General features: G+C 50.5%; 1 protein-coding gene across 2 annotated transcripts; it reads left to right on the top strand.

The window, feature by feature from the left end:
• Window positions 1-21,981: 21,981 nt before the first annotated feature.
• LOC142903149 (cyclic AMP-responsive element-binding protein 1-like) lies at window positions 21,982-25,086 on the top strand. Of its 2 annotated transcripts, none has more exons than XM_076048641.1 (8): window positions 21,982-22,167; window positions 23,293-23,386; window positions 23,487-23,633; window positions 23,769-23,869; window positions 23,965-24,104; window positions 24,195-24,377; window positions 24,483-24,636; window positions 24,765-25,086. In XM_076048641.1, exons 2-8 carry the CDS (start codon window positions 23,300-23,302, stop codon window positions 24,907-24,909), a joined length of 957 nt encoding a protein of 318 aa, XP_075904756.1. In that variant the 5' UTR covers window positions 21,982-22,167; window positions 23,293-23,299; the 3' UTR covers window positions 24,910-25,086. The 2 variants fall into 2 exon arrangements, with proteins under 2 accessions (XP_075904756.1, XP_075904757.1); XM_076048642.1 differs by lacking the exon at window positions 21,982-22,167 and adding an exon at window positions 22,174-22,345.
• The last annotated feature ends 718 nt before the right edge of the window (window positions 25,087-25,804 follow it).

Here is a 25,804-nt window from a genome sequence, read left to right as displayed (position 1 = left end):
GAGGTTCCTTCATTTCCTTCCTCCGCTGCGTCACCCCCCCCAAACCCGCCAATGTTTGTCGAGCTGAGCCGCAGGGGGGCACCAGCAGCCCGGGGGCAAGTTGTTTGTTTCTTTGTTTTTTGTTTGTTTGAGGTGGTTTTCCACCTACGCAACAGTGAAAATAGTGGGAGGAGATTAAAAGGTGGCGCCACAACGCAGCTAAGCTACGCTAGCTGTCGTAGCGGGACAGAGTCTGTGGTTGGAGGAGCAAATAGCAAGTTTGTTTTTTGATGAATTCACTTCATTTTTTGTTTTTTATTTTCGGTAATTTATTCCGACTTGGCGGCACGTCGGAGTGAAAGAGGTTCTTCCGAGCTGCCGCTGAATCAGACTAAACACCGGGAAAAAAAAACATTATGTACAGCAGGAACACAACACGGAGGAGTTTCCTGGAAGCTCGCTTTGTGTGAGTGAGTGAGTGAGTGAGTGTGTGTGTGTGCGTGTGTGTGTGTGTGTCGTGTTCATAACCCGTGACATCACGTTTGCCGGTCGTCGTGCCCAGACAGGCGAGGCGACGGACCGCTGCAAGCAACTGTCAGACTCAGCAGGGGGCGCCGCTGTGCCCCTCCCCCACCACAGCGTGTGTGTGACTTGTTTTGTGGACACGGTATGTCGCACGTCACCCTTCTTGACAGCCGGCAGCGAAAAAAGTTGTCAAATTTTTTGTACGATTGTTCTTGGAAAACTGAGCACGGAAACCACAGAAGAAGAAGAAGAAGGAGAAGAAGAAGAAGAAGAAGAAGATACATGAAGTGGCTGCAGAACCAGGTTATGATCAGAGAGACAAGCAAAATGAGATAAAATCTTATTTTAGCAACTCTGCAAAAAAATGAAACCTTACACACACACACACTTGCAGGCCAACCCCAGCCTACTGACCTGCTTTCCTTCTGCAGCAGATGTACATGATGTTCCCTCCTTCTTTCTCTCTCTCTCTCCCTTTTACTCTGTCTCTTTTTCACACACACACAAACACACACACACACGGATGGAGAGCGAGGAGAGGTCTTGTGGGCGCTCATCACACACACTTGACAGAAGCAGCGCTCTTGGCGAGGAGGAGCTACATGATATATGAAGATGGCCACTTTGTGTGTGTGTGTGTGTGTGTGTGTGTGTGTGTGTGTGTGTGTATGTGTGTGTGTGTGTCCGGTCCACTTCACACACAGACACACGCACCGGCCCCCTCCTTGGCCTCCAACCGGCTCTTGAGACACTGATGGTGACATATATGGAACTCATGCAGACTGAAGCCTCTTAAATATTCATGTCTCGACGTCTGTCTGTCCGCACAGGCGCTCGCACACACACACACACACACACATATACACACACACAGGACATGGCACTGTGCATCTGTGTGTGTGTGTGTGTGTGTGTCTATACATCAGACAGATGCCAGTCCAACCCTTGTGTGTGTGTGTGTGTGTGTGTGTGTGTGTGTGTGTGTGTGTGTGTGTGTGTGTGTGTGTGTGTGACCATACATGACTGTACGCTCATTGTGCAGCTGTCACTTCCTATCGTCCTACATTCCTGCTGTAAGCTGTAAAAACCTCCACGCCGTCCTTTCTTGGCGGTGGACAAAAATGGAATGTGATGGGATTTTTTTTTTTTTTTTCATCTATGTAATTTTTTTTAGACCTGGAATGTCGTCCCTGTAGCTGCCATTTCCAACAAACATCACATGAGGCTTCTCACATAATCCTGTTCAAGGGAGAAAATAGTGGCAGACTTGGACATCAAACAACCACAACAACAACACAATCCTCATGTTCTCTGTGAACGCGTTGGCATTCAGCGATCTCAGAAAGGGCTGGGGTTTACCTTAGCACCAGGGAACCAAGGTATCTAAAGACTTTAGGACCAGGGGACCAATGGATCCGAAGACCTTTGGAGTAGGGGACCAGGGCACCAAGGGACCAGGGGATCTGAGGACCTTAGGACCAGGGGACAAAGGACAAGGAGGCTTGAAGACCAGGGGACCTGAGGACCAGGGGACCAAGGGACCAGGGCACCTGAGGTCTCCTATCAATGGCTGAAGTGTGGGGGCCCCAATGTGCTGCTGAGACCCTTGAGAGTAATCAGGGGATGCGGTGCTGCTGGAGTGTTTGCAGAAAAGCACTTGGTCCAGGCAATCAACGCCTCAACCAAGGCTCCGCCCCCTCACGGCAAAAGCAGCGGGCAGCTGCTGGAGAGCCTCTTTACCTCCTCACCTCTACCTCTCCTCCCTCCCTCCTCCGTTATGCTGCTTTCTTTTGTTTTCTCCAACGTCTCTCTGGGTCCCACCTCAACAAGGACGAAGGTGGGGAGAAACCTTCGATGGGAAGTCAGTCGACGAATGGTAAAATTGGATTCAATTTCAAGACAAACAAAATGGAAGGAAAATTCGATTTCAAGAAAAGTCAGGGTTCAGCGTGAGGTCAAGACCCAACTTCCTGTCTGCTGACCGGTCAAGTTCCGATAAATTTCTATAATTCTTTAAAATTATAGAAATTTTAAAGAAAAAAAAAATATATATATATACATATATATACAATGATATTGAAATGATGTTAAAATATGGTATTACTGTTATCATAGAATTTGACTTAATTTTAATGTAATTTATTTCACTTTAATTTAATAGGATTTAATTTAACGTTTCTATGTTCTAGTCCCACGCCCCGACAGCGCCCCCACGCCCCCACACCCCCACGCTCCCACCCTCCGTTCAGACAGCAGCTCCATCACTGTCAGCTGGTAAATTCAGTGGGAGACGCAACGTCCCAGCGATGCAGCGAACCTCAAAAAAACCTTTTTGTGTCTGTCACTCACTCTGACGGCCTTTTTCATCTCGCCCAGGAGGCGCCCAGACAAACAAACTGTTGTGTTTACTTCCACTTCTTTCTCTCTCTCTCTCTCTCTCTCCCTCTCTCTTCCCTCTCCTTCCTCTTGTCGAACGTGGTGCCGCACAGAGACGATGAAAATTCAGACAGGAGTTGCAGCTGCTCCCAGACTGTTGCTCTCATGCTGTTCTTCTGTTTACAAGCTAGCCACAGCTTCCTGTTTAGCAGCTCCACCCACTTCCCCTCACACGGACGCTGATTGGTCCGGTCATATTTCAACTGGCCGGAAAAACTTACTAAAACCATCATGCCCAGCTTTCTGTCATTTCTTTCGCATTGATATTCCTTTCGAAATCAGCTTATTTCATTCTTTTCCCGCAGCAAATAATGAGTCGGCCGCTTTGTGCTAATTTAAGCACTGGTGCTGCTACCTCCAGCAGCGATGATTTACTGAAAATAGACGCCAGCTAACAGGTTACGTTGTTTTTATATTTATATTTTATAATTAATTCATTTTATATACGTATATATATATATACATATATATATATATATATATATATATATATATATATATATATATATATATATATATATATATATACGTATATAAAATGAATTAATTTACAAACAACGACAACAACACAAGGATTCACAAGAAGTGGGAGGAGTAGGAGGACCAGGAGGACAAGTAGGAGGTGGCGTGTTACTGCTCGTAAACAACAAAAAAACACAAAACACAAAAACAAGCGTGGTGAGATTGCGATGCGCGTCTGTTGGAGTTGTTTGACTCCACCTCCTCCTTCTCCTACCCCCCCCACTGCTGCTGCTCATCCAACTTGAGGGACGACCCCCTCTGTTCCTTAATGATGTGTGTGTGGGAGGAGCTTCTTATTATTTTTACCATCTTTTTTTTTTTCAAAAAAAAGAGAAAAAAACACGGCAAAGCGGCCTCATCAAAGGCGAGTGTGAGGAATGACTTCATCGTTGCACCACCGTCTCTCTCTCACACACACACACTCTCTCTTACACACACACACACACACACGCACACACTTCTTCACAGTGGAACTCTGCTCGCGGCAGCGACGCTGGTTCCTCCCTCCTCTCGTCTTCAGAACGCTCTGCCACTAATCAGTGGAACCCCGTCTGTCCTCGCCTGCCCCCCTCTCCCACTCCCTCTACTCTTGTGAAATAAAATAAAATAAAGAAAGAAAGAAAGAAAGAAAGAAAGAAAGAAAGAAAGAGAGAAGCCCACCCACCCTCCTCCTCCCCCTCCCCTCCTCTCCCCCGTGAGCCTTTTTCTGGAGACAGCACCCTTCTTTTTGATGTTTGACAAGCCAGGAGTGGGAGGGGGTACGAGGGGGTGAGCAGAGGGAGACGACACCTTTCATCCGACGGATGCCCTCCGCCAGGAACCAGAGGGCTGCCTGCCTGCCTGCCTGCCTGCCTGCCTGCATGAACGTCTTTGCAAAGGCAAAAAATAAATAAATAAAAACGCAGAAAAAACACTGAGGCATGTGCATCTTAGGAGGGTGGGGGTGGGAAAACATTGAATTATACATTTTACTTTTTAAAAACTACAAAAAAAAATCAATATTATTTTTCAAACATTTGGGCTTTTGGCATCAGCTGTTTGGAAACTTGAAAATCGAATTGTAGGAGTCCGAATAAAAAGTGCTGATTTTCACATTTTCAAAAAATGTGAAAATCTGGTTGCGAGCAGGGGAAAAAAAAAAGTGTCGGCAGAAGCAGCCAGAAAACGAGACAGCAGGACGATTTGTTTCGAGGTCTTTTGAAATATTCTTTTTTTTTTTTAATGTTATTTCCTGGAGTCACACACACACACACACACACACACACACACACACACACACACACACACACACATGTCCTCGTACTTGCGCGGAGCCCCTTGTCACTGTGAGCAACAGGCCTGTGATCTCATTCACTCTCTCTCTCTCTCTCTCTGTCGCTTGCCTGCCTGCTCTCCTTCTCTCACTCTCTCTCTCTTGTTCACTCGCTCGCTAACACAAAGCCCCCCACAGGCTCCTCGCTCACCCACCTCAGGTTCCAAGGTTGCCACTGCGCTATCACATCCTCAACTCTTCTCTCTCTCTCTCCCTCTCTCTCAGTAATCTCCTCACCCCTCCTCCCCCTCTCACCTTTCCCCTTGCCCCTCATCCTCCTCCTCCTCCTCCTCCTCTTTGCCGACTCTGACAGATTCTCCTGCTGCCCTCGTCAGGATTTCCGAGCCTTAAAGAGATTCAGTTTAGCCTGTTTATGCGCTCGCATCAACGCATCGCCTCTTTTATTGACATTCCCGCCTTTTTCCTTTTCCCTTTTTTCTTCCCGCCCGTCGCTCTTGCATGTGTGCAGATGATGCCCTCGCGGCCATAAGTGTTTGCAAACATCCTCGACGCCTCCCTTTGGTTTTAATTCGTACCCGACGTGACACTCACGCAAAACAGAAAACACTCAATAACCAGAAACTGATGCACATCTGCATTTATACTCATTAATTTATATTTTTTACAAAGAAGGTGCAAATTTTTTTTTTCAGTGCATCAATAAATGAATAAATGAATGAATCACTCAATCAATCAATCAATAAATCGATGGATAAAGATCACAGCCACCTCTTTTCATGAATATGTAACCTTGCATTAGGTTCTGAAGGCCACGGATTGGATAATCTGCAGGAGCCAATCAGGTGCCACCGTGTTTGTTTGTGTGGTGCCTGCAATAGTCATAAAGATGACGTTAATTATGTTTTCTAGCGCTGCGTTGCACACAGTCAAGTTTGTTCTTGATTTTGTTCCATTTTTACGTGATTTAATTAAATAGCGACGCATCAAAGCAAACAATTTAACTTAACAAACTCCTTTGTCTGTTCAATGTATTCTACCTTTTACCTCCTCAAACATGTCACGACCGCACGACCAGTACCTGAAACTTGGCCGTCCGAGGCCGGAGCCGTTAAAACGCTCGGCTGGCGGCTCCATAAAGCTGCTGCGGGAACGTTTGAGGACTTTTACAAGGTGAACAGCCACAAAACTCTCTCATGTTTTTTTTTTTCCTTCTTTTTCTTTTCTTATTTTTTATGAGCAAAGCGCCGCCTGAAGACCCGGCCGCCGTGTCGGCCTTGATTGGCTCTCAGTCCACCTCACACAGCTGCTCCCCCTCCCCTGCCTCCTCCCAGCCTCACACCCCCTCCTTTTCCACGGCGTGATGGCTGGACCTTGGAGACACCGTAACTAAATGCGGCCCAGACTGAGGCTGAAAAAAAAGGGAACGCCGCTCAGGCCTCTGGTGAGATAACCCGGCGCACCCGCTCCAAACTTTTCCCAACTACTTATATTCCTCCCTCCCTCTCTCTCTCTACCCCTCTCTCTCTGCCTCTCTGACTTTTTACGAGAGCCCAACAATGAGTCGGGGGACCTCCGGCTGGAGCCAGATGCACCAACACAAAGTCTTCACACAACCAGACAACCAGTTCCCCTAATTCCATCGGCTGCTAGAGCAGCAGCTCAAAGATCAAGACTTCCTGGAGCGTCCTGTGATTGGTTGGATGGATGGATGGATGGATGGATGGATGGAAGGATCAGAGAATTGATGGACGCATGGATTGAGGGATGATTGAAAAACTGACAGATGGGTGGATTAATGATTGATGGATGGATGGATGACAGAAGGATGATGGATGGACTGAAGTATGTATGGATAGATGATGGAAGGATGGATGGATGCATGGATGGATGGATGGAGTGAACAAGACCAGTTGCACCTCAGAAGAGTCGGAAACACACTTTTCTCTGCTGTTGTCCAACTTTTAGGGCCTCAAATTTCAATTTCTGTTTCATTTTTTTTCTCTCTTCACTCAAAAAATGCCACTTGCATATCAAGAATTGTACCTTAAAAAAGGTTTCTGGCGCAGTACAACCCTCTCCCTCCTCCGTCCCCCATGTATCACATATCTCACCCCTTCCTCACCCTCTTGGCCTTGTTCAGACTGCCAGCCAAAATCCGATTTTTTTAGCGCATCCAGATTGAAACTGGATGACTCTTTTGTAGTCTGAACAGTCACAAACCACATGAAATCCGATTTTTGCAAGACGGATTGAAACAACATTCGGAAGGTAGTTTCAAATGGCATTTGGACAGTTGCATCTCAGTCTGAACGGCTCCAAACACACCGATGGGTTTTGACTGTCCGTGACGTCACTCTATGTGACGCAAAGACCCAATGTGCCAGACCAGAGAGCGCTATTCAATGTGTGGAGCTGTAACGTAATGGAGCAGACAGAAGAAGTGGAAAACAGCATTCCAACTCATTGCCTCATCAGTCTGTGGGACCCCTCCGCTCCGACGTAGTTGCGACAAAAACATGTCAGATGGGTCAATAATGTGTCCCAGTCTGAACAGAGCCAGGTCCCATTTGGACACTTGCTAAAAACAGTGTGGACAGTCAGCCCTAAAGCCCGGATTTGAGAAGGAATCTGATTGGAAACAGAATTGCCTGCAGTCTGAACGCAGCCTTAGCCTCTTTACGTTGTAATTCTTTCAAGGACATCGGTTTTCACAGCAGTCAGGCCAAAAATGCCAGTAGAACTCCACCTCAATAGACTCACGACTGTGAATTCAAGCTGCTGCCACTCTTTTATTTCTCGTCTTCCCGCCGTGGGAACGATCCCGAGTTGAGCGCCGGCGGAGGTGAAATGAAAACGACAATGGCGGAGTGACGAGGTGGAGGAGGAGGAGGAGGAGGAGAAGGAGGGGGAGGGGGCGGAGTCTATCCCGATACTTGCTTCACTTTAAGACTCCGGAGCGACGCCCGCTGTCAGCGTGATGGATCCTGTTTTGGGGGCGTCGGCCACCTGGGATGTGAGGTGTCTGCTCCATCAGCAGCAGCCACAGAGAGAGGGTGTGAGACTGCAGACAGGAAGTAAGGGGAAGAGCAGGAAGTGACCGAGGGAGGTGGGGGGGAGTGAGGAGGGGCAACGCTTCATTACGCCCAAGAAAATCCTCAACAAAGCTGCCTTAAACTTTCAACAATTCCACTTTTTTTCTTTTTTCATTTTTACCCTACAGCCTCTGGAGTTTGATAACAAGGCGCTCGCACACACACACACACACACACACACACACACACACACACACACACACTGACACACGCACACACACGCCATGTCAACGTGCACACAAAAACACTGGGGCCTGTGGGAACTCATTATCTTCCCAGACGAGCGGCGCCACCCGTTGGCAGGTCGGCCTCCTGCCACCCTGTCACTCAGCAGCGCCGGGTTCAAGACCGCCAGGACGAACAGACAGTGTGGGGGGGTCTGCAGGGACTCACATGTTGAGTCTGCTGGGGGAGTCAGGGGGGCAAGGGTGGAGGGGTTGGGGGGGCAGAGGTGACAGCATCGTCACAGCGCCCTCCATCTGCGTCTCCTTTTTCTGAATTGGCATCTCTGCGGGAATTTGGGGGATTTTTACCAGATTTTTAACAGATTTCCGTGTCCTGCGTAAGCAGCAGGTTTCTGCAGCAGCGGCCGGCATTGCCGCAGTGAACCAGGGTCAAAGGTCAGCGGGTCGTCGGCGGAAAACGGGTCGATGTGATAAACTAAATCCGATAGGAATATTGCTTTACATTGATTTTTCCTCTTTATCCACCCCACGATAATACACATACTTCAGCGTGCGCGTGTGTGTGTGTGTGTGTGTGTGTGTGTGTGTGGCATGAAAACTCCTGTGCAGTGATTGGTCTCTGCAGCCACAGCTGTGTGTGTGTGTTTGTGTGTGTGTGTGTGTGTTGACTAATGTCTTCATCACTGGGCTCTCAGAGAGACATAACACGCAGTATATAAGACTATAACTTAGAATGAGGGCCTTATTACCAGTGTGGGGGGGTGGCAGCCTGGCGAGAGGAGTGGGGGGCAGCGGTCTAGCAAAGGGGGTGGCGGCCTGGTGAAAGGGGGCGGCGGCCTGCTGGTGCAGGCGGAGGGAAGTTATTTGTTCAATGCCAGCACAGCTGTACCGGAGTCCTAATTGGATTTCCTCCAAATGTCCCCTACACTTGTTTTTTTATTATTTTATTGGAACGACCTCCGAGTCGAACACACACACACACACACACACACACACACACACACACACACACACACACACACACACACACATACGCGCTGAAGTACGTGCATTATCGCGAGGTGGATAAAGAGGAAAAATCAATGGAAAGCAATCAGATGTAGTTTATGACGGGCCACCTTTCTGGATAATATTATATTTCCCAAAAAATCAAGCAAAATTTTCACCATTATAAATAATAATAAAAAATGCATTACAAAAGAGGTGTGTCAGAAAATATGTGAGCCATGTGCATAGGATCCACACACACTTATTTATATCATTAAAAGCAACACTTCAACTCCAGAGAGCACCGTGTTCAATATTTAGCCTGGTGTTTTTAGCCTGCCGCTGGAAGTCACGCTTTTGCTGTGTTTGGAAAAGGGCGTGAGGGGGGTTTCAGTGGGGTGGAGCCAGCAGCTGGCCAGGAGACTAGAGGTCTTCACGGGTCCAATTTGAAGGACCCGGAATCTAATGGCTCCGAGAAATTTGTTCCAGGACCCTACTGGCTACGAGCCATTAATAGAAATCTGAGTTCTGAACCAAAATGATCCGGTGAATATTGTTCCTGTGCAAGTGCATGTATTACGCGACTTCGAAGAAACAATTAACTAAGAGGCAGTGGCGAGGGCAACATGCAAAATCACTTCCTGGTTTTAACATCTGCTTTAGCTAGGACAAGGAACTGTTCCCTATGCCTGCTCCTCATGGCCCTCTCCATCATGCAGTTTTCTTTTCAAGTCTTTGTTGTTAGGTGAATGTTGGCTACGGCAAGTGTGTTCACTTCCTTTACTAAAGCCACGTGATGCAAGTCAAGGTAGCTCGCGGCCTCGCATTGGGCAGATGGAGGGAAATGGGAGGCCTGAGGTGATTGACAGCTGTGACCACCAATCGCCGGGTCCTCTCGGGTACTATGGGACCCGGCTATTCACTGTCAGAACTCCGAGTACCGAGAAGAACTCTTTCTGATCCGGACCCCTCAGTTCTTGTGAATGGACACAAGAACCGATTTTTGGGGCGTTTGGGTTTTTCCGAAGACCTCTACTGGAGAGGCATGGTGGCCTTTTGTGACATCACCAGGGGTTGATTTTCTACACTCTGTGTATGTTTCCTCGAGAAAGTCTCAGCAAGTCTCTTGTTTTTTTTCCGGGAATTTCATAGATTTCTATGAAGACACACGCACACACACGCACGCACACGCGCGCGCGCGCATGCTCGGAATATTTTTTTTTCTTTTCCAAAACAAAACAAAACACCTCCGCATCGCCTCCTCTGCCTCAGTCTTCATCACGGCTGAAACTCTCCGGCTGCGTCTCTCTGTTGTTTTTCCCTCACTCGCTGCCGTCTCGTCACCTTGGAAGTCAAACCCATCCGCCTGTTTGCGTCGCAGCGTCGGGGAATGATCGGGAATAATCCCCGCCCACACACACACACACACACACTCAAGCCGCACCTTGTCGCTTCACGCCGCCCACGCCGCCCACGCCTGCTGCCGCTCCGCCGCCGCCACAGGTGCGACAGATTGCTTCGTTTTCCTCATTAGAGCTAATTAATGCTAACGAGGCTAGTGCGTAAATCAGCGCTGGTTTTTAATCTCCCTCCCTGCCCCTCCCACCTCTCCCCTCTCCCAGAACCAGCACCCCCCACCCCCCACCTCTGGGTAAATAAATAAAGGCGGACTCAGCGGAACGTGGGCCGGCTTGTGTTTGTCCAACATACATGCTTCATTTACATACCTGATGAGGAAATGAGCCGCCGCCACGCTCATTAGCATGTAAATGAGCTCATTGGCCAAGCTCCGCCTCACCATCCTGGCTCCGCCTCACCATCCTTGCCCCGCCCCCCGCCTCCTTCAAGGACCGCCGCTCTCTCTTTCTGTCTCTCTCTCTCTTTCACACTTTCACTTTCTTTTTTCCTGCCTCGAGGAATTCTTCCCTTTTTACCCAAACTGTTTTTTCCATGCTACTTTTTTTTTTCTCCTCGCCGCTTCCGCTTGCCGCCGCCATCGTTCCCTAAAAGACGTTTTTCGGCAGACGGCTTCCTCCTCGGCTCATTTCCATCCGACGCCCTCAAGGGAATCATCGAGCGGAAAAGTTGGGTCTTTTTTTTTCTCTCGTTGCCGCCGATCGACTTCCTGCACCAGCGTTGAGTAAAAATAACGCTCTCGCGCACACACACACACACACACACACACACACACATTGAGAGGAAAAATTGCACTCCAGTGATTTGTCAGCTCCTGTCCTCGGGGTTGGGGTGGGGTTGGGGCTGTTGGTGGGGGGCAATGTGCAAGTCGGGCCATCCTTGAATCCCGATGTTTGTTCTTTTTATTTATTATTTTTTTCCGAGATGTTGACATCCGTCAAGAAGCGTAAAGTTCTGTAAAAAAGTACTGTTTTTAGTCTTTCCAGGGAAGATCTATCAAGTTGTCACCGTGCACGCTTTGTCTTCCCCCCCCTCACTCCCCCCTCCCTCGCCTTATTGACCCCCCTCTCCGCCACCACCAGCATCCTTCCGCATGCATCCCATTAAAACAAAGTGCCTCCTGCTGACCCCTGCTTATCTCCGGCTCCGCCCACCTGCCGCCACGTGCCACTCTCAGGGCCCCTCGGGGCAACAATGGAGACACTAGGAGCCAAAAAAGAGGGGGAAAAAATCTGTCTGCCCCCCCCCCCCCCCCCCTCCTGGGGGCGGCGGCCTATCGGGTCGGCCCATCAGAACGGCCGGCTTCCGCAACAAATTGGCCAGTTTACTTAAGAGTCAGCCGTGGCACCATGAATATTTGATGGGGGGTGGGGGGGGGGGGGGTGTTGATGGGGGTGGGAGGGGTTTGAGTGGAGTGGCAGGACACAATGACGGGTGGTCTTATCTTATTGAGCCAGACAGGAGAGCCGTACCCCCCCAGCAGATCCTCAGGAGAGGGGCCCCCCATCACTTGGCCCCGTCCATCTCATCCACCAGGACCCCCCCACCCCCCAACACACACCCCCAGATCATGAAATGGTAGCAATCAACTCTACTGGATGAGAACCAACCTCAGAGAAGAATGCTCCTTTTGGGGGGGTTGGGGGGCGTGCGAGGTGGGGTCTGGGGGTAACGGGGGGGGTCCGGGTGACATTTGGGGAAGGAGACAATGGGCTTTTAATGGAGTCCGGAGTGGCAGAGTGGTGGAGGTGTAATACACTCGCACTCAGGAGATAACAAGATGGAAATGGTGCGAGTCCACAACAAAAGAAGAAGAAGGAGGACAAGGAGAAGAAGAAGAAGAGGAGGAGGTGGAGGAGGAGGAAGAGGAGGAAGAAGCCTTCTTAAAGATGTCGAGATTTGATTGGGGCAGGGAGGGAGGGAGGGAGGAAGGAAGTGGGAGGGGTAGGGGCTCATTGTTTGAGCAGGAAATATGAAATTTTCTCCCGGAGATTTGAGACACAATCCGCAGGTCCTGGACGACGTGACGGGGAGAGACGATGAGGATTCGCCGTGAAAGCCCACCCCCCACACCTCCCGCGTCGCCCGCTCTCGGCTTTCCCACCAGGGTGGTGGTGGTGGTGTTGGGGGGGGGTTAAGAATAAAAGGGGCAGATTTCAAGAGATCTGGACTGGAGGAACCAACACTGTAGTTTTAGTACCTGCTGCTGCAGAGTGTGAGGTGGAGGGTGGGGTGTTGGGGGCGGGATGTGGTCTCACACACACACACACACACACACACACACACACACACACACACACACACACACTCACACAGATGTAAATGCCACGGTGTGTTACACCCACCACTCTGCTGACTGTGCACATTGGGAGGCTGCAGCGAGAGAAAGGTTGCACCCAGATTCTAGAGTCTGCCAGGCCAGAAAATGTGTGTGTGTGTGTGTGTGTGTGCGTGTGTGTGTGTGTGTGTGTGTGTGTGTGTGTGCGTGTAGTGTGTAGTTCCAGTAGTAGCAGCAGCGCAGCAGGACCTTCATCCTCGCTGTGAGAAAACCTTTATTTTATCTCCTCCAGCTGCAGGAAAAAGCCTCTGTCCGTTCTGCTGACCTGAGACATGATCCAGTGGCGTGATCCAGCTTCAGGGGGGGGCGAATTTTCCAGGAAAAGACGTCGGAATTGCCACAAAAAAAACTTGGTCAAAATACGCCAAAGAATAAAGGGAAGAAGAGAGGAGGAGGGGGAGGGGGCTAGGCTTTGTTTCTTTTCTGTTCCGTGTTGGATTGATCCGCTCCGGCTGGAAGTCAGTCATTGGAAAATGGGATTCGGCCGTTAAGCTTCGGGGGAAGCGACCGTAGTTAGTGTCGTTTAAATTCCCGCCCGCCACTTTGTCCTCATCACGGGCGACAGCCTGTTTTTATGAAGCTTAACCAGGATTTCTTTTCTTTTTTAGTCATTTATTCCTTTTCACCCTGAAGACAAATTGGAGCCTTTTGCTTGAAGGAACATTCAAGCCTCCAAAGGATCGCTCCCGCTCCGCAGCTGTTCAGCTCAGGCTGGTAAGACAAACAAGTAGGGACTGGGCCCCTCCGGAAACATCGCCCCCTAAAGACAAGATTGTGCTCTGCAGTCCAAAAGCGGTGCTTGTGCCCAGACGTGAGGAAGAAGTTTAATTCAAAAAAGGGAGGAGCTGGAAGCGTGCAGTGGTGCAATTCCCCCGAACACCAGCAGGGTGGAGGGGGAGCGCTGGTCTTCCTCCCTTGCCCCCCGCCCCACCTCCACTCAGCAGCCAAGCAGCCAACCTTCGTCAGCGGCTAATTAAATCTTACCGCTATTCATTTGCCTCTAATGTGCTTTTAATTGGATTAGAGGAGCGGCCATGGCAACAGTTCAGGGGAGGGGTGAGGCGGGTGAGGAAGGGGTGATGGAGGGGAGAGGGAGAGGTGAGGAAGAGGTGAGGCGGGTGAGACGGGCGTAGCTCCAGTGCAGTAACCTTGTTACGAGAGGGGGGTGGGGGGGGCAGAGGAGGGAGGTGCTGCTGCCCACATCTGTACAACAGTGGGCGCCGGAGAGCAGAGAGTTTGAAGGGGGGTGAGGGGGGTACAAAGGATGCTCCGCCCCCGCCAAAAGTTGTTCTTTTTTTTGTGGGGGGGGGGGGGGGGGGATGAAGGGGGTGTGAATAAAAGGCCTCAGCTTTTGACCGCCCTCTTAGTATTCCAGCCGCCGCCTCCCACAAGATCAAAAGCGGCGAGCGCAGGAGGAGTAACAGGAGAGGGAAGGGGAGGATGGGGGGTGGGGGTGGGGTGCGTAGGGGAGCGGGGGGGCGAGGGAGAGGGAGTGGTGGTGCCGTCGCCTCGGAGAAGCAGGTCAATGTTTAATTTTTGGGCTGAATTGATAAATAAATTACAGTCGGATCGATGGAGTTTTAATCTGCCAGGGAGCCCCGCCCCTTCCTCACCCCTTCCCTCACCACACACACACACACACGCAGTGCATGACCTCACACACATTAAGACGTCACGCCACTTTCCCTTCTCAAATGCTTGGAAGCGAAACTTACAATCATTTTGTCATTTCCCAAAAAATTGGTGCATCATGCTGCTGCGCAAAGAAGACGGCAGCGAAGCCCCGCCCACGGCCTACCATGATGTCAAAATCAATCGTAAGCAAACCCCCGCCCCCCCCCCCCCCGGCCCCTCCCCTACCTCCCCCTTCCTCCGCCTCCCTGATGCTTCTTCATCGTATCATCAAACCAATCAGGCTCCTTAATGAGGGGGAAGCGATCAATACATGGCAGCAGAGCTCGTGGAGGCTAGTGTGCAACATCACCGCCGTCCCAGGGCTTCTAAGCCACTGACTGTCGCCGCCACCACCGAGGTTAACCGACGTCCCAGGTGATAACAGGTCAAAGGTCAATCTCTCCAGATACTGAACCTGCCACTGAGTCAGCGCCGAAGGCAACTCAGTGGATTAGCATCACCGCCGCTGCCGCCGTGGATGGAATCAATCACGTTCATCTTAAGAAAGAAAATCACACAGGAAGTGGCTATGAACCTTGCTGATGCTAAGGAGGCTAGCTAGCTAGGTGGGGCAGTAAAGGCAGGGTGTTTTTCAGTATGAAATAAGGATAATAAGGAAAATTCTTATATTGGTGCACTGATTACCCGCAAAGTTGTTAGCGTTGGAAGTGCTCTCACTGGGCTCTGAACCAGATGGATGTACCTTGTCAGTCCTCTCAACACAACTACAATCCTCCTCATTAACACAGTGAGCTAGCGAACTGGTGCTTCACCAGGGCCCGACAACGGCAAGAGAACACACACACACACACACAGGCACACACACACACACACACACACACACACAAAACAAATTAGATGGCGGCGGCGGCAGCGGCCGGGAGGAGAAAATAGCCGGACCTTGCTATCGATCGCACCTCCTCTTCATGGCAGAGCGGAGCGGAGGGAAAATATTGGGTCCATAAAAGGGAAACAAGGATATAAAGCCATTACTGCGCGCACTTAATTGATCCCGCTTCCCATAACAAATTAATTGAGCGGAAAATGGCAGATGGCTTTGATGAATGTCGTAAAAAGCGGCTTGTCAGCACGCCCAGTGTGTGTGTGTGTGTGCGTGTGTGTGTGTGTGTGTGTGTGTGTGTGTGTGTGTGTGTGTGTGTGTGTATGTGTGTTTCCCCCCAGTAGTTACATGGCAGTGATCCTGATGTTAATCATGTTGACTTATTGACATCGGTGCTAATTGTCTTCTGGATTTTTTTTTTCTTTTTTCTTTCTTGTCTCCAACCACCTCTGTGCTCCTTCACCTCCGTGTGCAGGTGCTTCAGCCTCTGTGTGTCTGTGTGTGTCACTGTATGTTTGCAGCGACAGGCTGCTGCTGCTGCTGCTGCTGCTCGTGTCGCAGGACAAATGCTAATTTAATCAATGGGCTATAAATCCTGCCGGCCGCTGACTCATGTGTCTTCCGGATCCCGCCGGGACTCGGGACGGATGAAACTCCTTGCCAGTGCAGTTTGCCCTCTCTGCCCCCCGCCCCCCCACACCCACTCCACCCCCCTTTCAACACACACACACACACACACACCCATGTGCTGCTGCATCATAACTAACAGGCAAAAAAAACAGGCGAGCAGCAGGTGATAACGAGATGTTTCCCTGCTGATAGATGTGGCGCCGGACGCTCAGACAATTTTTTTCTTTTGAAGGGGTGGGGGGTGGGGGTGGGGGAGGAGTTGGAATTATTTATCAGGGGCGCGCGCCCCCCACCCCCACCCACCCACCGCCGCCACCAGCCCTCCGCCGCCCTCGGCCCTCGACCGCCACGAACTGCTGACACACCTGCAGCTCCCTGACATCCATATCTGCAGAAAGCTGCTGAGGCAGCGTCTTGCAGAGTGGGGGCGTGGGGGGGGGTTTGTAGTGGAGGGAGGTTGGGTCGGGGGGGCGAAAGAGGAAGTGGCCGGGCGGGGGTTGAGATTGACATCGAGAGTGAAAACCGCAACAGAGATGAGCAACAGAGCGAGAGAAGAGAAGTCTGAGGAGACTTTTTACCCCGTTTCCTCTTTTTTGTAGGGAAAAGATGACAGGGAGCCGGCCAGAGGGGCTCTGCTCGGAATTCTGCGGGTCATCCGAGCCCCCCCGACAGCCGCCTGCTCCACCCCACAACTCCGCCCTCCCCCCTCGTGTTCGCCATCAATCTCGTCTCCGCCGCCGCCGACGGCTGCATCTTAATCTCGCCGCCTGCTGGACGTGAGGACAGACAGGTCGGCTGGGCGGCGCCGTAAATAACCTCCTGACTGGCCCTGCGTCTCACACACACCAAACACACACACACACACACACAAACACACACACACACACGATTGCTCTGCCTCCCCACCAGCGTCTGCGTCCTCTGACTTTTCTGGTAAGAGGCGGCTCGCATGAAACTCATATTTTCTAGCAGGAAAATGCTAATTGCCCTGTAAAAAATAAAAAGTGCAAAATTTAGATGAAAACATTTTTTTTGAGAGAAATTTCTCAGCCACCAGCTTCTAATGTCAGGGTCCTCAGCCCTGCATCCACCCCTCCCCACCCCCACTGCTGCCATTCGTATAAACGCTCCTCTCACACCTCCACCCCCCCAAAGCCCCCCCACCCCCGCCCCACATCACACACACACACACACACACACACAGACACACACAGACACACACAAGGGGGAAACACCGTCGACGGAAGCCAGGTGAGAGAGACTCGGCAAGGATTAGAGGAGGGCGGCTATCTCGCTCGCCCAGAACACCCCCACCCCCACCCCTCCCCACCCCGAAGTCTGTGAGGCGTGAGTGAAGGGGGGGGTTGGAGGGGAGAGAGGGGGGCTCAAAGATCAGAGGAGCCAATAAATTCACAAGACGGTGAAAAGCTTCCCCCCCCCCCTCACTGTTTTTGTGCCCCTATTGGCTGGACCTTGACAGGTCAAAGGTCAGGGCACTCTCCTCACCCCCCCCAACCTCCTCCTGCCAAAACAGGCTAGCCTGGGGGCAGATCACACACACACACACACAGGGCCGACGGGGATGCAGGTGTTTCTGTCCAACCTGCTGTGATTGACAGCATCACTTCCTGTAGTGATACCTGTGTCGCAACTATGTATATTCAAGCCCACACACACACACACACACACACACACACACACACACACACACACACAAGTCGTCGTCTCTGTTTGACAGATGACCTTCGGCTCTGCCTCAGCGAGCCGCCACGTCGGCCTCAGCGGGGAGGAACAGTGTCCAGGATGACATGTGATGAAGGCGGGGGGGCGGGGGGGGCTGAACACCATCACAGACACTCACACGCACACTCCGAGCTCATTATGCATGAGTCTTCTTGTCTCCTGCCTACCAAGTGACTCATCGGGGGGGGGGGATAAGAAATGAAAACAAGATGATGAGAGAAAACCAAAGCTTGAACTTGATGATTCAAAGGCTAACATACACAATTAAAGGGCCACATTGTCACGTCTGCGGTTTTCACGCGGTTTTCCAGGCGGCCAATCAGAAGACGCCGGACCACCAGAACAACCACAGACAGAAAAAAAAGCCAAATTTGAAGTCAAAATAAGAAGGAGGGGCAGCGGGAACAAAATCAGAGGCAACCTTCAGGGGTGAGGGAGTGAAAGACTGTCAGCAGCAGTGAGGAGGAGGAGGAGAAGAGGGAGGGAAGAGGGAAGGTGGGCGGGCGGTTGGGGGGGGTGTTGCCCGCACCTTGACGGATTGATTGAGATGAGCCCCTGGCAGCCTGCAGCCTGGATTAGTGGCAGGTCAGAGGTCAGCACAACAGGAAGGAATAATAAAAATAAAATAATAAAGCACTCCTTCCTCAAATCACGTCGCTGCTTTTTTCTCCCCGCACAGACTCGCTCGTCGTGTGCGGCTCGACGGAGGAGGGGGTGGGGTGTGGGGGGGAGGGGGGCTCAGTAACCATGGCGACGGTGGGGGGCCAGGTGCAGCTGCTTCGCATGCGGCGCAGGTAATTCAAGACGACGGCGGGAGGAAAAGCTGCCGTCTTGTAAGGTCAGCGGTATTCAGACTCCCCCAACCCACCCATCAAGGGGTCTCCCACTGAAGCCCCTCCCACGACAGCCCCCCTGCGGTCTTCCCTGAGTGGCAGCTAACGCATATGTGCCACATGGCTTATTTATTTACTTATTTATTTTCCATTTTTGATTTTATTGGAAGCTGACGGAAGGTTTCAGACCAGACGGCGCGATTTTAACACACGCACACGCACACGCACACACACACACACACACACACACACACACACACACACACACACACACACGCACACAGTGGATTGTAGATCAACCATATATAGGGTGTATTAAACAGGTAAATACACAGAGCTGTGGCGTGAATCAATAAATAAATAAAGGGAAATTCATTCCTTGCATTAATATTCATGATGAGTTGTTGTGTTGTTTTTTTATTTCCTTTCACGCTCAAGGAAATCTAAAGCAGCGGTGACATTTCCTGTGACGTGCAGCATCACACTGGCCACCCATCAATATGCTCACATACACACACACACACACACACACACACACACACACACACACACACACACACACACACACACACAGGCCTTCAACTTTGAAATATCAGGATAAAGCTCAACACCTTCACCCTGATGGTTAAAAATAAATATATACATGTATACATATATATTATACACTCATACACACACACACACACACACACACACACACACACACAGAGGCGGTGAGTGGTGCAGCCCTGCTGTAGATGGGGTTTCGGGGGCTTGTGTTAAGCCCGGGGCTTTGACAGCCAGGTTTAAGGAGAAGGGTCTCGGGATTGCAGTCAGGTCTCCGCTTCATACTCTGGAGATTAAACTCCTCCTCCACCTCCCCTTCCTTCTCCTCCTCCTCCTCCTCTTTCTCGGTTTTGGACGTCCGTGGCATCTTTTCTCTGCGGCTGTTTGTGGCCCTTTCAGGTTTTGATTTAGAGTTGGTTGGGGGAGTCGGGGTGGGGAAGGGGAGAGTGCAAGGAGGGGCGGGGGGTGGGGTTCGTTGCTCGGTGGCACAGTCACGAAACAGAAAAAGAAAAAAGAAAATAAAAGAGAAAAAAAAGAAGAAGGAGAAACAACCTGGCAATCAGATCAGGTCGGTGGCCGAGCCGCCTCGCCAGCAGCAGCAGCAGCAGCAGCAGTAGCGATAGAAACTGGGGGAGGGGGGCAGGATGGGGGTTGAGGGGGAGGGGAAAAAGAAAAAGGCCCCTTTAATCACCGGCGGCGCTGTCATTCGCGGATGCGCCGCTGATGGAAAATGAGCCGATGGCGCTGTGATAAGGCCTCTGAGTTATGCAAGGCACGACGGCAGAGACTCAGAGAGAGTTTGTGGCGGATAGAGAGAGAAAGAAGAGAGAAAAAAGAAACAAAAAAAGTCTTTACAGCCAAGGCCCCATGTGTTTCAAAAAATAAATAGTGGTTTCCTTATTGGTTCACACACCAGACGTCAACATTCTGCCATTAAAAACTGATGTTTTCTGGAGGAAATGTTTGAATATCCACAAGAGAATATCATCATCAAACAGTTTTCTGCCATTTTCCTTTCTAGCTTCGCCTCCCATGACGAGACAGGAGCGCAAACCAGCGGAAATTACACAGAGATGCGGCAAGAGAGTCAAACATGCACAGCTTTGCACCGCTGCACCTGCAAGCTGCCGATGAATAATGAAGCTGCTGTGCAAGAGATGCTGTTTATCTCAGCTCACCATCACCATCACCATCATCATCATTATCATCATGATTATTAAAGGGAATCGATTTCCAGTCCAGTCTGCTGACTGACTGACTGATTGTCAGGGCAGAAACAAACACAAACGCTGTGTTTTGCTTCAGCTTTGCCAAACACTAACAAAAAACTAAAAATAAAATTGATGAATAAATGAAACTGTTGCTGTGATGAACAAGATCTTTAGCCAGGAGTGTCAGTCGTCAAATCAGCTCACAGCTCAGCTGACGATAACTTTTGTGTGTATGTGTGTGTGTGTGTGTGTGTGTGTGTGTGTGTGTGTGCACTCGCAGACCTCTGCGGTGACCTCGCACACTGAGATGACGGCCATAAATTGGTGCGCAGTCATTTTCCCGGCAGGATTTTTGACCAGCTGCCACAGCTTAGGAGCCAATTTTGCTGACACCCCCCCCCCCCCCCCCCCCCCCCCCAACACACACACACACACACACACACACACACACACACACGGTGATGGAGTTAATGAGTGAATTTTATGGCTGCGTTTGACAGCCAAGGCGGAGAACATTTCAGTGGGGGAGGAGGGGATAGGATGTGCTATATTTCATTCCTCAATGAAATCAGTGAGCGCTATGGCTATAAGGCTAATCTGGTTCTGATCGTATCGGGGCCGAGACAACCGGAAACATGTGCCAACAAAATATAAATAAATAAATAATGTTAAGGCCCTCGTGTAAGAGGACTTCGTTTCAAGGGACATTGGCGCCTCTCTGCGTCGAGAACGAGCAACCACAACCGTCAACTTTCAACGCGAAGGAAATGCAGCAGCAGCAGCAGCAGCAGCAGCAATCATCACTATTGTTGTTGGTGTTGTTAAACAGTTTTGGTAAAGTTTTGGACTCACCGGAAGTTGGTTCATCAGAAGTCGCGGCAGCAGGAATTCCTCGGCGTCGCACCGGCATCGCCCATGTATCGCGAGTTAGTGATGGTGGCGGTTCGTTTATTTTTCGCGCTCCATTAATCCTTCCTTCCGCCGCATTTTGTGGCATATACTGTATACACATCACGTCTGTGTCCCTTTGGGAACGATTGCACGACGGAAATAATGCAATGCTGCCTCCCTGTGGTACGACCGCGTAATCATCCTAGAATACCCAAATAATGCGCTCCTGCACTTTATTTATTGATTCGTTCGTTCGTTCGTCGTCCATTCATTCATTCATTCATTCATTCATTCATTTATTTATAATCTTTTTTCATCAATTTTTCTGCTTCGTTGTTTTCAGGTACAAAACTCTTGGACACAACATAGCTTCAAAATCGGGTTAATAGTTGTGTTACTTAAAATGTACTTACTTTTAAGTAACACAACTTTTCTTTGAGTTTATTTTTTTTATTCAAGTACCACTAATCCCTACAATTATTTTTATCATTCCAAACATAAAGAAGTAGACGAAGAAGAATATAGTACTGCAGCTATTTAGTTTAGTTTAAAGACCGGAGGTTAATAAAACGTATTAGTATTACATCGGGGGCGGGGGGTCACGTATAGTACATTTTATGTATATGAAAACACGAGGCCCAAAAGAGTTAAAACAAAACACACAGAGGGGGGGGGGGGACAAAAAAAAACAAATGCTGCGGCATAACCCAAGAGCATTAACCTCCCCGTTTTACGAGTAGTGCAATGTTTTTGCCCATGCGCAGCACGGTCCAGGACGCCCCGGGGGCCCGTCTCGGCAACCTCCGTGGCTCCCTTGGTCCCGCCCCCCTTCGGCTCTCTTCGGCACCTCTCGGCGGCGTTCGACTCCGCTCGTGCCGCGCCGAACCGCGCAGATTTCTCTCTGTCGTCGTCGGCCTCGTCCTCCTCTCCCTGTTGTTGTTCTCGGTGACGCGACGGAGGTGTAGCCTGACGCGGTCTCTTACGTGTCGGTCTGAATAAAAGTGGAGCTCCGTAGACCCGGGAGTGACGAAGCGAGTCCGTGTTGGTAAGAGGATCCGCGTCCGATGTTTTGCTAAACAGATAGATGGCCGCCCACGGGAGTTGTTTGTGCTTGAATATCTGCAGAAAGCCAACAAAGAGATCATGGCGGCCCTGTTGGAGAGACTCACAAAATGAGTCAGTCTCTGCTCGGCTCGCCGGCTCGCAACACAACCCAGACTTAGGTACCAATATGGGAGTGGGTTTGTAAAAATGTGTGCTATTTCTTCCCATCATAAAGTTCTTTTAAGTGATATATTCCTGAAGCGCATCGGCAATTTATTGCTGGGTGATGTTTTATTTTTATTTAATTTTTTGTTGAGAGAAATGAGTCAGCGACGTGGTTGCAGAAAGTCGAACCAGGGGCTCTTGTTGCAGTCAAATCGGGCAAAACCGTACAATGCACGCAGACGTTTCCCTCCAAATAGACGCACCGCTACTAGCGGTCTGTAGCCACAGTTAGCATCGGTAGCTTCAAGCTCAGTGATCGCCAGCAACTGCCGAAAATAAACTAACTCGCACTTGTTGTCTTCACACTTGTTATTTAAAGAAGGATGTGATTTTTCTGAAATTAAATGATGAATAAATAGCCGCCGACGGCTTCTGTGTGTTATTAGCCTGTTAGCACGCTAGCGGAGGCGAGCTAGCTGGCTGCTAACTCTGGACTTGCAACAGGATTCCAACGCTAACCAACTAGTTAGCTTTAGCACAGCCGTGTCTGCACATAAAGTTTAAAAATAATGTTGTTTTTGTATATAGATAGATAGATAAATTAGTGACTATGGGTTTACGTTTATGGCGAACGCCAGGACATGTGTTTTACAAGAGAAGCCAGAAACCAGCTGTTTGTTTTTAAATTTAAAAAAAAATAATAATACAAGAAATGTGTGAGCTAGCACGTTGGGCTACGCCACACCCTCCTCGGAGTATCAATAAGGTGTGTGTGTGTGTGTGTGTGTGTGTGTGTGTGTGTGTGTGTGTGTGTGTGTGTGTGTGTGTGTCAACTTGCACACACTTTAAACTGTGACCCCTGTGCTGTGATTGTCCCTTCGGTGTTTGTTGTACAGACTTAGGAGGGAAACACTACTTTGTGCATTTTCGAATGAGCTCTCCGTTGTTTTGTTTCCGGCAGACTTTTGATGACCATGGAGGCTGGTGCAGACACACAGCAAAGTGGTGACACAGCTGTCTCCGAGTCTGAGGCCCAGCAGATCAGCCTGGCCCAGGTATTAGGAATGAATAAATGATCATAACTGCATAAATGCTGCAGGATGTCATTGTGAAACCAGGTTTCAGGAGGGGTTTCTCTGATTTTTGGCCTTGCAGGCTTCCATAGCAGCGGCGCAGGTTTCGTCCAGCAGTCCCACGGTCACCCTGGTGCAGCTGCCCAACGGCCAGACGGTTCAAGTGCACGGGGTGATCCAAGCAGCCCAGCCCTCGGTCATCCAGTCCCCTCAGGTCCAGACTGTACAGGTAAAACTAAATAAATGACATGAAGTCCTGCCAGTGCAGCCCCAGATGTTTTTTGAATTTCTCTCATTTTTTGGTGTTATTTTGTTTTTTTCAAATTGATTCTTTATTTTATTTTTTGTGCCGTGGTGGTGCTAGATATCGACGGTTGGCGAGAGCGAGGACTCCCAGGAGTCTGTAGACAGCGTGACAGACTGCCAGAAGAGGAGGGAGATCCTGTCCAGGAGACCCTCATACAGGTCGGGGTTCAACTGCGCCTCCTCACAGAATGCATTGATGAGACGCCTCAGATCTGGTTGCTGACGGTGTCCGCGCTTTTGGTTCGTCCCTGCAGGAAGATCCTGAACGACCTCTCGTCAGACGTCCCGGCGGTGCCAAAGATTGAGGAGGAGAAGTCGGAGGACGACTCTGCACCGACCATCACCACCGTCACCATGCCCACGCCCATCTACCAGACCAGCAGCGGCCAGTACAGTGAGTCCCTGTCACGCCACGCTTCCTGCTTCTGGTCTTGACAGTTGTTGGCGCTGATAAAACTGCTGCATTTCTTCTCTTCACTCCCAGTCGCCATCACCCAGGGCGGTGCCATCCAGCTGGCCAATAACGGCACAGATGGCGTGCAGGGCCTGCAGACTCTCACCATGGCCAACGCGGCGGCGGCGCAGCCCGGCGCCACCATCCTGCAGTACGCGCAGACCAGCGACGGGCAGCAGATCCTCGTGCCCAGCAACCAGGTGGTGGTGCAAGGTGGGTTTCGGGCTTGCGGAGGGGGGGGGTTCACGCAAAGTGGGCGCAGCTTGTATGAATTTGACTGACCGATTGAAATCTCAACGTTTCGTTGCTCTGCGCCAGCTGCCTCCGGCGACGTGCAGGCCTACCAGATCCGCACGGCGGCCACCAGCGCCATCACCCCAGGCGTGGTCATGGCAACCTCACCCGCCCTGGGGTCAGCCGGGGGCACGGAGGAGGTCACGCGCAAAAGGGAGGTCCGGCTGATGAAAAACAGGTGAGCAAGCGGCAAAACGCAGCTGTGTGTGTGTTCGCGCGCGGTCAGCTGGTCCGTCCACTAGGTGGCGCCAGATGTGTGTGTGTTAGCCACTCACGGTCTCTCGCTCTCTCTGGGATGTCACGCAGGGAGGCGGCGCGCGAGTGTCGCCGGAAGAAGAAGGAGTACGTCAAGTGTCTGGAGAACCGCGTGGCCGTGCTGGAGAACCAGAACAAAACCCTCATCGAGGAACTGAAAGCCCTCAAAGACTTGTACTGCCACAAATCCGAGTAGCGATGTTGGGAGGAGGAGGAGGAAGAAGAAGAAAGATCACCTGATGCCCCGGTGGGAGTGGCGGGGTTGGACGAGGCTCCGCCCCTCTCCCCCTCCCCCACATGTACAGAGACTCAGCACAGAGCCGTGCATCTGGAAGCCACTCCCACCTCCGCTTTTCTACTATTTTGCTTTCTTTTTTTAAAAAAAACAAAAAAAAAACTGACTAGTAAATCTGCCAGGAAACGCAAACAAACAAAAAAAAAACACCAACACACCACCTGTCACTCAAAAACAAAGTATTCACTTCATGGTTCCACCCCCACTAGCTGGGCAGATGGGATGAGCTCCGGCGCCACCTACAGGAAGCGTTCCAGCCATTGGGAATAAACTGGGCGACATCACCAGCAACGAGGGAATTGCGATTTTCTGGCCGGGACTTGATCCGGCGGGACCCCGCCCACCCCGGGCATAGGCCCCGCCCCCCTTCCACACACACCCAGCAGTGCTCAGGACCGTTGCGCACACTGTCGGTTCGCTCTGCACCTGCTTTTTCATTTTATTTTTATAACAACTTTTCCTGTTTGCAAAGCTCTGTGGCTGTAAGATAGACGGCTAATTCCTGGAGCTCTTTGGTGCATGCGGCCCCTCACACACAGTACTACAAGTTTTTGGACCCCCACCATCTCGGACGAGTCGAGCTCCCCTGCGATGCCGCGGTTTGTTTCTGTTTTTTTGTTTTGTTTCTGGGTTTTTTTTGCAAAAGAACTGCTACTAAATTATTGACTTCACATCAACGTTTAAAGGAAAAACAATGCAAAGGGTCAAGTCTTGTTGTTTGAGAGGCTATTTTTAAATGTCTACTCCCCTTCCCTCCCAAAAAACATAACATTGGGTTAAATTATTTCAAAAGGTT

The sequence above is a fragment of the Nelusetta ayraudi genome, unplaced genomic scaffold (genome assembly GCF_046127955.1).
Source record: "Nelusetta ayraudi isolate G7.1 ecotype Tasmania unplaced genomic scaffold, CSIRO-AGI_Nayr_v1 ptg000106l, whole genome shotgun sequence".
Taxonomy (NCBI): domain Eukaryota; kingdom Metazoa; phylum Chordata; class Actinopteri; order Tetraodontiformes; family Monacanthidae; genus Nelusetta; species Nelusetta ayraudi.
This window is presented reverse-complemented; position numbering and strand designations above follow the sequence as displayed.